The 11,891-nt window shown below is 52.2% G+C and overlaps 1 protein-coding gene across 1 annotated transcript; it reads right to left on the reverse strand.

Moving 5' to 3' along the window:
- Positions 1 to 11,210: 11,210 nt before the first annotated feature.
- LOC142024028 (transmembrane protein 60-like) lies at positions 11,211 to 11,600 on the reverse strand. Its single transcript, XM_075015615.1, has one exon. It carries the CDS (start codon positions 11,598 to 11,600, stop codon positions 11,211 to 11,213), a length of 390 nt encoding a protein of 129 aa, XP_074871716.1.
- Positions 11,601 to 11,891: the final 291 nt, after the last annotated feature.

Here is an 11,891-nt window from a genome sequence, read left to right on the forward strand (position 1 = left end):
CCACATGTGGTGAATGAGAAGCGTATGGGATTTCGCAGGTGTAGACCATTCCCCATAGGCGTCTATCGAACCTGCTCTTCAACGTCTCCAGCGATGGAGGTTCCAACCTCCCTAGACAACGTATTCCACTGCCTGACCACCCTGACAGTTATGAATTTTTTCCTAATGTCCAACCTAAACCTCCCTGGCTGCAGTTTAAGCCCATTGCTCCTGGTCCTGTCCTCAGAGGCCAAGGAGAACAATTTTCTCCCTCCTCCTTGTAACACTTTTTTAAGTATTTGAAAACCGCTATCATGTCCCCTCCCAGCCTTCTCTTTGCTAAACCAAACCAGCCCAGTTCTTTCAGCCTTCCCTCACAGCTCATGTTCTCCAGACATTTAATCATTCTTGTTGCTCTTCTCTGGTCCTTCTCCCTCTTGAAATATGGTGCCCAGAACTGAACACAATATTCCAACTGAGGCCCAATCAGCGCAGAGTAGAGCAGAAGAATGACTTCCTGTGTCTTGCTCACAACACGCCTGTTAATGCATCCCAGGATCATGTTTGCTTTTTTTAAAACAGCATCACACTGTTGACTCATATTTAACTTGTGGTCCACTATGACCCCTAAATCTCTTTCCGCAGTACTCCTTCCTAGGCAGGCACTTCCCATTCCGTATGTGTGAACCTGATTTTGGTCCTTCCCAAGTGGAGTACTTTGCATTTGTCCTTATTAAACCTCCTCCTATTTACCTCAGACCATTTCTCCAGTTTGTCCAGATCATTTTGAATTCTGAGCCTATCCTCCAAAGCAGTTGCAACCCCTCCCAGCTTGGTATCAGCTGCAAACTTACTAAGCGTACTCTCTATGCCAGTATCTAAATCGTTGATGAAGATATTGAGCAGAACTGGTCCCAAAACAGATCTCTGGGGAACCCCACTTGTTATGCCCTTCCAGTATGATTGTGAACTGTTAATAACTACCCTGTTAAAAACTACCCTGTGAAAATGGCCATCCAGCCAGTTATTCACCCACTTTATAGTGGCCACATCTAAATTGTGCGTGCTTAATATATTGATAAGAAGATCATGCGTAACCATGTCAAATGCCTTACTAAAGTCTAGGTATACCTGTGATGGGGTTCTGGGGTCCCCCAAGCTCTGCACCCTGTCCGCAGGCAGGAGAGTCTCTCACTCAGCAGGAAAACAGCAGGTTTATTAGCCGACAGGACACAGCATCGTACAGAGGAGTCAGTACAGCAGGCAGAGACAGCCAGTTCAATCCATGTTGGGGGGAGGAGGCCCCGAGGGGCCCCCAGAGCTGGGGCCTTGCCCCCTCCTTTGTCTCTCTCTCTCTCCCAGCCCCGACTAACTGCTTCCCAACTCCCAGTTCCAATTCAAACCCCTCAGGCTCCACCTCCTCCTTTGTCTGCAGTACAAAGGTGTTACCTGGTCATCAAGGTTTCCCTCAGCAGGAGCCCCACACCCTGTGTGAGCCACTCACATACACACAGGTATCCCCCACTCCATCACATCTCTCCCCCCTTCCAGACCGAACTGAGCGGGGTCACTCAACTGGTGACCTGGGGAAGTTCGGGGCTCTCCCCTTGTGACAGGGCATCGGCTGTACCCTCTGTTCTCCCCTTGATGTGCACCACCTCCACGTCATAGTCCTGCTGGGGGAGGCTCCAAGTCAGGAGCTTGGTCTTGGCCCTTTTCATGTGATGCAGCCGGGCAAGTCCCTTTAGTTCCCTTGGGTTGGTTGGTCTCCCTGCTTCGGCCCCGGTCCGTCAGCCATGTTCTCAAGTCGGGCAGGCAGAGCCCATACAGATGCTGCAGCACCAACAGATCAAACAGGTCTTTTGTGGTCTGGGTCCTGCCCCATCCGACCACCAGTCCATACAGCTGCTCCAGCCAATGTCTGGAATTCAGTTACAGTCCAGTAACGGAAGGTACAAATGCTTCCACCCTTGGCATTTAGCCAGACCACCACAATGGTTGTGTGCCTCAGTTTCCCCTTCCATGCCACACAATAGGTTTGGAATGTTCCTTCTCATGTCAGAGGTTGCAAGACTAGTTACAGGGAACAATGGTGACATTTCAGAGTTACAGACTCCTTCAACATACAATTCCTGCTTCTACATCAATGTCATCATGTCACATGGCTCTTTCCAAACATTCAGTACATGGTACAATTCTACAGCTTTTGGTAGCAGCACCCCTTGGTTACAGCAGTCAGCGTGAGTAACAGAACAAACCCATTGCAACTGCACATTTACGTTGCTCTTTGGTAGACCACAACTTTTGTGTAACCCCCTTGAGAATCTGGTATTTTGGGGATAAATGGCTGAGGCCTTTCTTAGCACCATCAAGTTCTAACCTTCTCTCTTGCCCCCTGGGGTGGAAATCTGATCTCTCTGGCTGTGCCCTCCCTTCTAACAAGAGCTGGGCCATTGATGATCTCAGGGAGACGGCCCCCTCCCAGCCAGCCTGGAAATTTGCAAACCAAATTACTTTCTGAGAGTTGTTTTGTGAGTCCCAGACGCAGAATCCACATGAAGGAATCCCTGTTTATCCCTTACTGGCCCACCAGGCCCACAGCTCCTGCGTCCTTCCACCTCCAACTACTGCCTCCCCATGGAATCAGAAGTTGAATCCAGTATGAGAATATAAGTGTTTCCACCATCTGGAGATGGGGAATTGCTGGCGCTCTCCTTCATCCTACAGAGACTGACTGTGCAGCTGTTTTATTTGGTTCTCACAGGGCTGCTCACATTCCCTGATAGTTTTCACTTTACTTGCACCAACTTCCAATTCCTGAGAAACTTTTACACTGCCTGCTTTGGACCCTTCCAGAGCACAGCCAGTGGTTTCATACTCAGGCAGGTCCTGGCCATCAGGAGCTGAAACAAACTTCTCCCCAGGCAAAGGGCTGCTCTGGCTCTTACAGACAAGCACCTTTCCTGTTCATTCTCCTTCACCTCACTCCCATTTTCTGCAGTCCCCACAGACGGGTCAGGAAAAGTTTCAGGGAAATTCTCTTCCTTAAGAGCTTCCCCAAAACAACAACTCACCCCCGTCTGCCTGCACAGGGGCACTGCTCCCTTGAGCCACAACCAGCTCCTGGGTTTCACCTACGCCCAGGATCACTTCTGGCCAATTAGGCAGATTCCCACGTAATCCCCCTCCAGGCAGACAGCCAGTACCACCGGACAGAAGGTTAGGATCCCTTTCCTCCCTTCTGCTACCAGCTCCTTTATCTTCATCAGTCAGCGTAACTTCATTGCCCGTCTGTTCTTGTGTCCTGGCGAGAGGATGACTCTGGTAGGACAGAGTCCTCTCACCCCCTCCCAGTAACACCTCAGCATCAGGCAAAGAACAGGTACCAGAATCGTCTGGTCTCTGGGATTCCCTGATGATCCTAACTGGATTAGACCAAGTTAAAGCATCATTCCCCCTGAGAGACACAGAGGTAGGCCCACTTCCCATCTGGGCTTCAGCTGCCCTCAGATCCAGCTCTGGGATCTTGGCTCCATCTCGAGCCCCCACAGGCTCAGGCAAAGGATTCACTTCCCCAGAAGCAGAAGCACTTTTCTTGCACCAAGGACCAGTGTCCTTAGCAGGGATACCACTGCCCATCCCAGAGCCATTCCCTCTGCTCCAGCCCCCATGGCTGGATTCAGAGACACACCTGGAATGCTCTTTTCTGGTGGATCCTTCTTCAGCCACCCTAGGCTGGTGAATCTTCCTCAGACAATGGGCTAGTTTCCTCATTGGCACCTTTTCCAAACGCAGGCTCTGCTCTCTCCCCAGGCTGCTGCTGCTGCTGTTCAACACAGACAGACAATGGGAGACACTCTCTCCTTTGTCCCAGCCCCCCGGCTGGTCTCCACACACACACAGAAGGTGAAGCAGCTTCTCTCACAGACAACTTGCCATTCCCAGTGGACCAGCTGCTTTCCTGCACAGACACACAGGCACCTTCCTTGGCCCAGGCCTGGAAAACTCTTCGCAGGTCTGTCTTGGCCACTAGTAGATGATGGGTTGGAATCGCTCCTTACCTCCTTGAGCTGCGGCAGGCCACTCGGTTCAGAGCTCCAGGCAGTCCAGGGTTCCCTGCCCCGATCCAGGCTCACCTTTGCAGGATTTTTCTTAACCCTCAGCTCTGCCACTGCACATCCACGCTGCCTTGTCCAGCTTCTTTAATCTCGATTCAGTTTCCAGGTGCTGCCACTTCACAGCGGAGTTGCTCAGCGTGGTTGCAGGCTCTCAGGCTGATGCCCTCTGCACCCCACAATTCCTGGAAGAATCCCTTCAGTGTGCCAGGCTCCTTGCGGGTCACAAGCTGCCCGGGGTTAGGCCGTAGGCCCCTCTGCCCTCTGGGACCGACTCCAACAGACTCCCAGTGGAACCCCTTCTTCAGTGTGACACCCGCTCTCAGGGACCATGAGCACCCTGTCTTGGGAAGAACTCATTCAGCGTCAGCCTCCTCAGGGGTCACTTGTTCCTGGGGGTTGGGCTCTCGGCCCCTCCACCTTCTGGGACCGACTCCAACAGATTCCCAGGAGTAACCCCTCCTCGGGTGTGACACCCCCTCTTGAGGACCACGACCGCAGTTGCTTGGGTTCGGCCGCAGGCCCCTCCGCCTTGGGGAGCTGCACCTCACTGCCCGTCAGCACACCTGGGTCTCGCAGGCCCCACTTCTTCTTCCGGGGCCCCGGTCACTTACTGCTGGATGCTCCATCCTCGGGGTGCAGAACATCCCACTCCTGACACCAGTGTGATGGGGTTCTGGGGTCCCCCAAGCTCTGCACCCTGTCCGCAGGCAGGAGAGTCTCTCACTCAGCAGGAAAACAGCAGGTTTATTAGCCGACAGGACACAGCATCGTACAGAGGAGTCAGTACAGCAGGCAGAGACAGCCAGTTCAATCCATGTTGGGGGGAGGAGGCCCCGAGGGGCCCCCAGAGCTGGGGCCTTGCCCCCTCCTTTGTCTCTCTCTCTCTCCCAGCCCCGACTAACTGCTTCCCAACTCCCAGTTCCAATTCAAACCCCTCAGGCTCCACCTCCTCCTTTGTCTGCAGTACAAAGATGTTACCTGGTCATCAAGGTTTCCCTCAGCAGGAGCCCCACACCCTGTGTGAGCCACTCACATACACACAGGTATCCCCCACTCCATCACAATACCACACCCACCGCCTCTCCCTTACCCACAAGACTTGTTATCCTGTCAAAGAAAGCTATCAGATTGGCTGGCATGATTTGTTCTTTACATGCCCATGCTGGCTGCTACCTATCACCTCATTCTCTTCCAGATGTTGCAGATGAATTCCCTAATTCCTTTAGGTCATTGGCTGCCTGGAATTTTCTTTAGGAAAAGTGCACTTGCTAATTGCTTGGACCAGCATTCAGCATCATCCCACGGAGGAGGCCTGGCCAGTCCCAGGAGGAAGCGGGAGTGCAGATGTCCTGCTGGCTCACATGGGCTGTGTCTACACGTGCACGCTACTTCGAAGTAGCGGCACTAACTTCGAAATAGCACCCGTCGCGGCTACACGCGTCGGGCGCTATTTCGAAGTTAACTTCGACGTTAGGCGGCGAGACGTCGAAGTCGCTAACCTCATGAGGGGATCGGAATAGCGCCCTACTTCGACGTTCAACGTCGAAGTAGGGACCGTGTAGACGATCCGCGTCCCGCAACATCGAAATTGTGGGGTCCTCCATGGCAGCCATCAGCTGGGGGGTTGAGAGACGCTGTCTCTCCAGCCCGTGCGGGGCTCTATGGTCACCGTGTGCAGCAGCCTTTAGCCCAGGGCTTCTGGCTGCTGCTGCTGCAGCGGGGGATCCATGCTGCAGGCACAGGGTCTGCAACTCGTTGTCGGCTCTGTGGATCTTGTGCTGTTTAGTGCAAGTGTGTCTGGGAGGGGCCCTTTAAGGGAGCGGCTGGCTGTTGAGTCCGCCCTGTGACCCTGTCTGCAGCTGTGCCTGGCACCCTTATTTCGATGTGTGCTACTGTGGCGTGTAGACGTTCCCTCGCAGCGCCTATTTCGATGTGGTGCTGCGCAACGTCGATGTTGAACATCGACGTTGCCAGCCCTGGAGGACGTGTAGACGTTATTCATCGAAATAGCCTATTTCGATGTCGCCACATCGAAATAGGCTACTTCGATGTAGGCTTCACGTGTAGACGTAGCCATGGTGCGTGCATGTCCCAGCCACAGCAGCAGGTGTTTCTGTCTTACAGGATGTTTCACTCCATTTTCTCCCTCTTTTCCCAAGGCTCTGGCTCATCTCAACAGGGGCTGACAGGGACCCCTCTCCCTGCCCATGCTGTTACCAGGAAGAGCCAGTTTTTTTCCTTTTAGAAGGGACCCCATCCCTCCCCTTGTTCTTGGACAGGCTGCACATTGCACTGGTTTGTCAGTCAAGGACTGAGAGCATAGGTCATCCAGTCCAACTGCTTGCCCAAAGCAGGACCAACCCAACTAAATCTTCTCAAGTCAGGGCTTTGTCAAGCCAGACCTTAAAATCTCAAAGGATGGTGATTCCACCACCTTCCTCGGTAACCCATTGGAGGGCTTCACTACCCTTCTGGTGAAATAGCTTTCTTCTAATTTCCAACCTAGACCTCCTGCACTGGAATGTGAGACCATTGCTCCTCGTTCTTTCTGTCACTGCTGAGAACAGTCTGGCTCCCCCCTCTTTGGAATCCTGCTTCAGGTAGGTGAAGGTTGCTCTCAAATTCCCCTCCTTCCATCGCCTACTGAAGACTTGGTTTTGTGGTGGACCAGTAAAGGTGTGCACTGCAAATAGCTACACAGCCCCTAACAGCCACCAGGCAACTAGTCAGTCCCTGAGCTTCCTGGCACCCTTTGTTTCCTCTCCCAGCTCTGTGCTTTTTCCAATGCTCCTTCTCCCTCCGTGAAATGATTACCCTACTCCAGGTTGCCAAGTCACCAGTCTTTCCTCAGTCAGATCCTTCCTCCAACCCACCTCTCCCTGGATGCCACGAGACACAAGCTTGCTGTGATGAACCCAGACAAAACACCTGGCTTGCTGGCAGTCCAGACTTCTCGCTTGCACCAAAGCCATTCAATGAGGAGATGGCTTTCACCCTCCATTCGCTCACCTCTGAGATGATGAGCAAAGAGCTGATCTGGCTGAATTGAACAATCCAGGGAAAAGTCATCTGGGGTTGAGTGAAATGTTGAGAGTCAAGCAAAATATTTTGTTCAACCCAAATAAGAGAGTTTCATTTTTGTTTTTAGCACTTTCAGTCACACATCATGTGACTCAGTGGCTGAGTCCCAACCCACAAATCACCATCAGTGGAGACTGCTCAGGCTTGAAAATTCATCCTCCAAATTCCTCAGGGAACCCTTGCAAGCCAGCAGGCTATGCCCAGGCAGCAGGATGGGCTCTCAGACCAATCACAAACCTGCAGGGGCAGGGGGTCCAGAAACGGCTCTAATTACCAATCACAGCGGCTGGCTTAGGCCCTGATGGGCCAGGGGATCTGTGGGGGTCCAGAGCAGAGCTTAGCAGCTGAGTCTCCAGTGGGTGTTTGAGACGCTACAGACCCTGGTCCAAGTGTCTCTGCTGATAAGCAGCCCATGTACAGAGCTGTTCAGAGCCCAGCCCTGCCTCGTATCTCTCCCAGCCAGTCTCCAGAGCAGGGAGGTTCAGCTGTCATGTCCTGTTGAGCATTGCTCTCAGTGCTGAAGGCCTGAGGGCTGGGCAAATGGCAGGTGCCCTTTTCCCTATGGCCAGCCCCGGCTCTCAGGTTACAAACAGCCTCTTGGAGGGGGCTCCATAGCTGCCACCATGAGGCCCCCTGCAGTCACTCCACACCTGCCCCTGTTGGTACCTGCCCGAAGAGCTCCCGAAGGTCAAACCACAGCTTTCTTCACCAAGCGTACTGGCCAGACAGCAGCTCTGGCTTCGGGGACACAGTACCAATTTCAGTGCCTTGGTGATGCCTTGATGAAGGGGGTGGAGGAGAGTCTGTCGGCCTGCCCTGCAGAAGGCATGAATGGTGACTTGACTGCACTTTCAGCCTTTAAATGCAGGCCAGTGGCTCTGCTTCAGCTGCCAGGGCACAATTTAAATAAACTGGCTACTTGAAAAGGCAGTTCCTTTGTTTCCAGCTGAGCACGCTCAGCTGCCATTTCAGAAGGTCAACAGATGGGCAGGGGAGGACAAGAAGGGGAGGGGCCTTTGACAAGCGTAAAATAAAACGTGTCCTGGAATGCCCTTCCCCTTTCTCGCCGGACTCCGTGTCTGGCCATGGTACCGCTGGGTCTCAAGGTGATCCCGGCTGTCTGTGGGCTGGGCTCCCCTGCATCTCCTTCCTCTTCATCAATGGCTACTGCCTGGTGTCCTTCCTCAGCTTTCACCCAGCGGGAGCAGGCCCCCCGACTCACATGGCACCCAGGTTCACACAGCAGCAGTAGCTGGGTGGCGTGGGGCTGATGTGGGGTTGGATAGCTGCAGTTCCTTCTCTTCACCCAGCATTACTACTCATCCCTGTTGTACTCCTGCTTGCTCCCTGCCCTCTGCAATGCCTGCACAGCCGTCTTCGTTTCAGCAGCTTGCTGCAGCCAGGCTTGCACAGCCCTTCGCCTAGCAGGCTCAGGAGGTTTAGGGCTTCTGTGCTGGAACACGCAGCTGCAGGCGGTTTGGCAGTAGCCGTGCATGAAGCTAGGCCTGTGTGCTGGCCAAAGCAAATTAGCAGGAAGAGAGGCATTTTACAGGGGTCGGCCGGAGGGTGGCGGGTGTCACAGTGCCACCTGGGCAGCGGAGTGCAAAACTGGAACAAGAGCAGTGTGTGTCACAGAGACAGGGCATTGTGGGCTGCTGCTAGAGGGCTCTTATGGTTGGAACAGGGATGCATTCTGCCGGTAAACACGGCCAGGGGGTGGCATATGTCATTCAGGGAGGTTGGATTTAGCCCCCGACAGAAAGTCAGGGCTTTATTAGCAGGACATAAAAGTAGTTCCGGACACAGAAATGTGTTTTATTGGTGAAAACGGCTCATGCAGACCAGGTGTACAGCAGAAAACCCATCCCTTTGGGGAGTGCTGGCAGAAGCCCGTCAATGGAAGGGGAAGGGGACCAGGAGCATTCAGAGGTTTAGTGAGGTGTTAGGGGTCTGTAGGTGTGCAGAGTGTGCCTGGCTCTGAATAGCCCCTACTGCCGAGACCGTCTGCCCCGTGCACGAATTCCTTGGCCATGCTTCCTGAAGACACAGGCACCTCCACCCCCACCAAATATGCAGGTGCAAGAGGTACCAATGGAAACCAACTGAGCTGTCGATGGCTCCTCCTAGAATCGTAGAATCCTAGGGCTGGAAGTGACCTCTGGAGGTCATTGAGTACAGCCCCCTGACCAAAGCAGGATAAACCCCAGCTAAATCATCCCAGCCAGGAACTTTGTCAAGCCAGGACTTAAAAACCTCTAGGGATGGAGATTTCACCACCTCTCTTGGCAACGCATTCCAATGCTTCATCACCCTCCCGCTGAAATAGTTTTTCCTAATATCAACCTACATTTCCCCACTGTAACTTCAGACCATTGCTCCTTGTTCTGCCATCTGTCCCTCTCCATCCTCTTTAGAGCTCCCTTCAGGAAGTTGAAGTCTGCTATCAAATCGCCCCTCAGTCTTCTCTTCTGAGAATTAAATAAGCCCAGATCCCTCAGCCTCTCCTCACAGATCATGCGCTCCAGCCCCCTAATCATTTTGATGCCTTCTGCCAAACCCCCTCCAATGTATCTACGTCCTTTCTATCCTGAGGGATCCAGAACTGGACGCAATACTCCAGATGTGGCCTCACCAGTGTCAAGCAGAGGGGAATAATAACGTCTCTAGATCTGCTGGAAATGTTTCTCCTAATGCGCCTCAATACACTGTTAGCCTTCTTGGCTACAAGGGCACAGAGTTGACTCACATTTAGCCTCTCCATAATCAGTAATCCTCCGTAATCCCCAGGTCCTTTTTTGTTGTACTCTTACTAAGCCAGTTGGTTCCCAGCCTGTAACAACGCTTGCAATTCTTCTGTCACAAATGCAGGGGACTCTGCACTTTTCCTTGTTGAACCTCACCAAATTTCTTTCAGCCCAGTCCTCCAATTTGTCTAGGTCACTCTGGACCCTATCCCTACCCTCCAATGTATCTAACCCTCCCCCTCCTCCAGCTTCGTGTCAGCAGCAAATTTGGAGAGGGTGCAATCCATCCCCTCATCCAGGTCATTAATAAAGATGTTGAACAGTGCTGGCCCTAGAACCAACCCCTGGGGTACTCCACTCGAAACCGACTGCCAACCACACATTGATCCATTGACCACTACCCTTTGGGCCTGTCCATCAAGCCAGCTTTCTATCCATCTTACAGTCCATGGAGCCAATCCATACTTCCTTAACTTATGGGCAAGAATGCCGTGGGAGATGGTACCATAAGCTTTGCTAAAGTCAAGGTACATCACATCCACTGACCACAGAACCTGTTACCTCATCATAGAAGCTACTCAGATTGGTCAGGCGCGACTTGCCCTTTGTGAATTCATGTTGACTGCTCTTGATCACTTTCCCCTCTTCCAAGTGCTTCAAAATGGATTCCTTGAGGATCCCCTCCATGATTTTTTCAGGGACTGAAGTAAGGCTGACCTGTCTATAGTTCCCTGGATTGTCCTTCTTTCCTTTTTTAAAGATGGGCGCTGCATTTGCCTTTCTCCAATCATTTGGGACCTCTCCCAATCTCCATGAACTTTCAAAAATAACAGCTAAAGGCTCTGCAGTGACATCTGCCAATTCCCTCAGTGCCCTCAGATGCTTTAAATCCAGAGCCATGGATTTATGAGTGTCTAGCTTTTCGAAACAGCTCTTAACCTTTTCTTTCCCCACCAAGGGCTGCCCACCTCCTTCCCATACTGCATTGCTTAGTGCCGTAGTCAGGAAGCTGACCTTGTCCGTGAAGACAGAAGCAAAAAAAGCATCGAGTACTTCAGCCTTTCCCACATCATCTGTCACCAGGATCCCTCCCTCATCCAGTAACAGCCTCACACCCTGCCTGATAACCCTCTTATTGTTAACATGCCTATAGAAACCCCCCTTGTTGCCCTTCACATCCCTTGCCAGTTGCAGGTCCAATTGTGTGAATTTTAAGAGTGTATCACGGTAAGCTGGTCCATGTTATATGATACTGGTGAACTTGAAGTTTTGTTTCAATTTAGTCTCTTCATACATAGAAGATATTATATCCAAGCACAATCATTTCCCCAGTGAGTAAGGTCCATAAGGGGAAAAAGACAAACACTAGTTTAATTTCAGTAAATTGCTCCAGTTTAGCACAGAGGGCAAGGCAGAAAGCTAATTTAAGCAGCATTGTGATGAGGTGCCAGGCCTTTCTCTTTACATTTTGAGAACTGCTGCAAGGGCCGTAGCCAGACTTCCATTGCCCAGCCATTTTTATGATCAGGATCACCAGAAAGCTTGTATCAAATATCCAGACTGGAATGAAGATAAGAAACCAGTTCCAGGGTGCTTTCTCATCCAGTTTTAACACCAACATGATCAGGAGGAGTAATGTGAAAAGCCACGTAAACAGCACTCTCTGCACCAGGGACATTGTCCTTTCAACAGCTTTGATGGGGAGTTTTTTCCACCTCCAATTGTCCTCAACAACAAGGCAGGCTCAGGCCACCCTGTGCAGCAGCCGCTACCATCCCAACCCGCGACCCAGACCAGAGCCATGCCCCTCCCTCCGCAGCGCCTCAGCTCATCACACTGCAGCCGCTGGCCCCCACACATGCTGCGAGGTGAGGCCCAGCCAAGTCTACACTCTGAGTGCAGAAAGTGGGGCCCTGCAAAGACTTAAAAAACACCTTGCCTATAAACAAGCTTTACCTTAAAACTTCCC

This window comes from Carettochelys insculpta, chromosome 21 (genome assembly GCF_033958435.1).
Source record: "Carettochelys insculpta isolate YL-2023 chromosome 21, ASM3395843v1, whole genome shotgun sequence".
Lineage (NCBI taxonomy): Eukaryota > Metazoa > Chordata > Testudines > Carettochelyidae > Carettochelys > Carettochelys insculpta.

Excerpts from the sequence above, each read along its gene's own strand:
- LOC142024028 (XM_075015615.1), bottom strand. The coding sequence starts at position 11,600 with ATGTCCCTGGTGCAGAGAGTGCTGTTTACGTGGCTTTTCACATTACTC.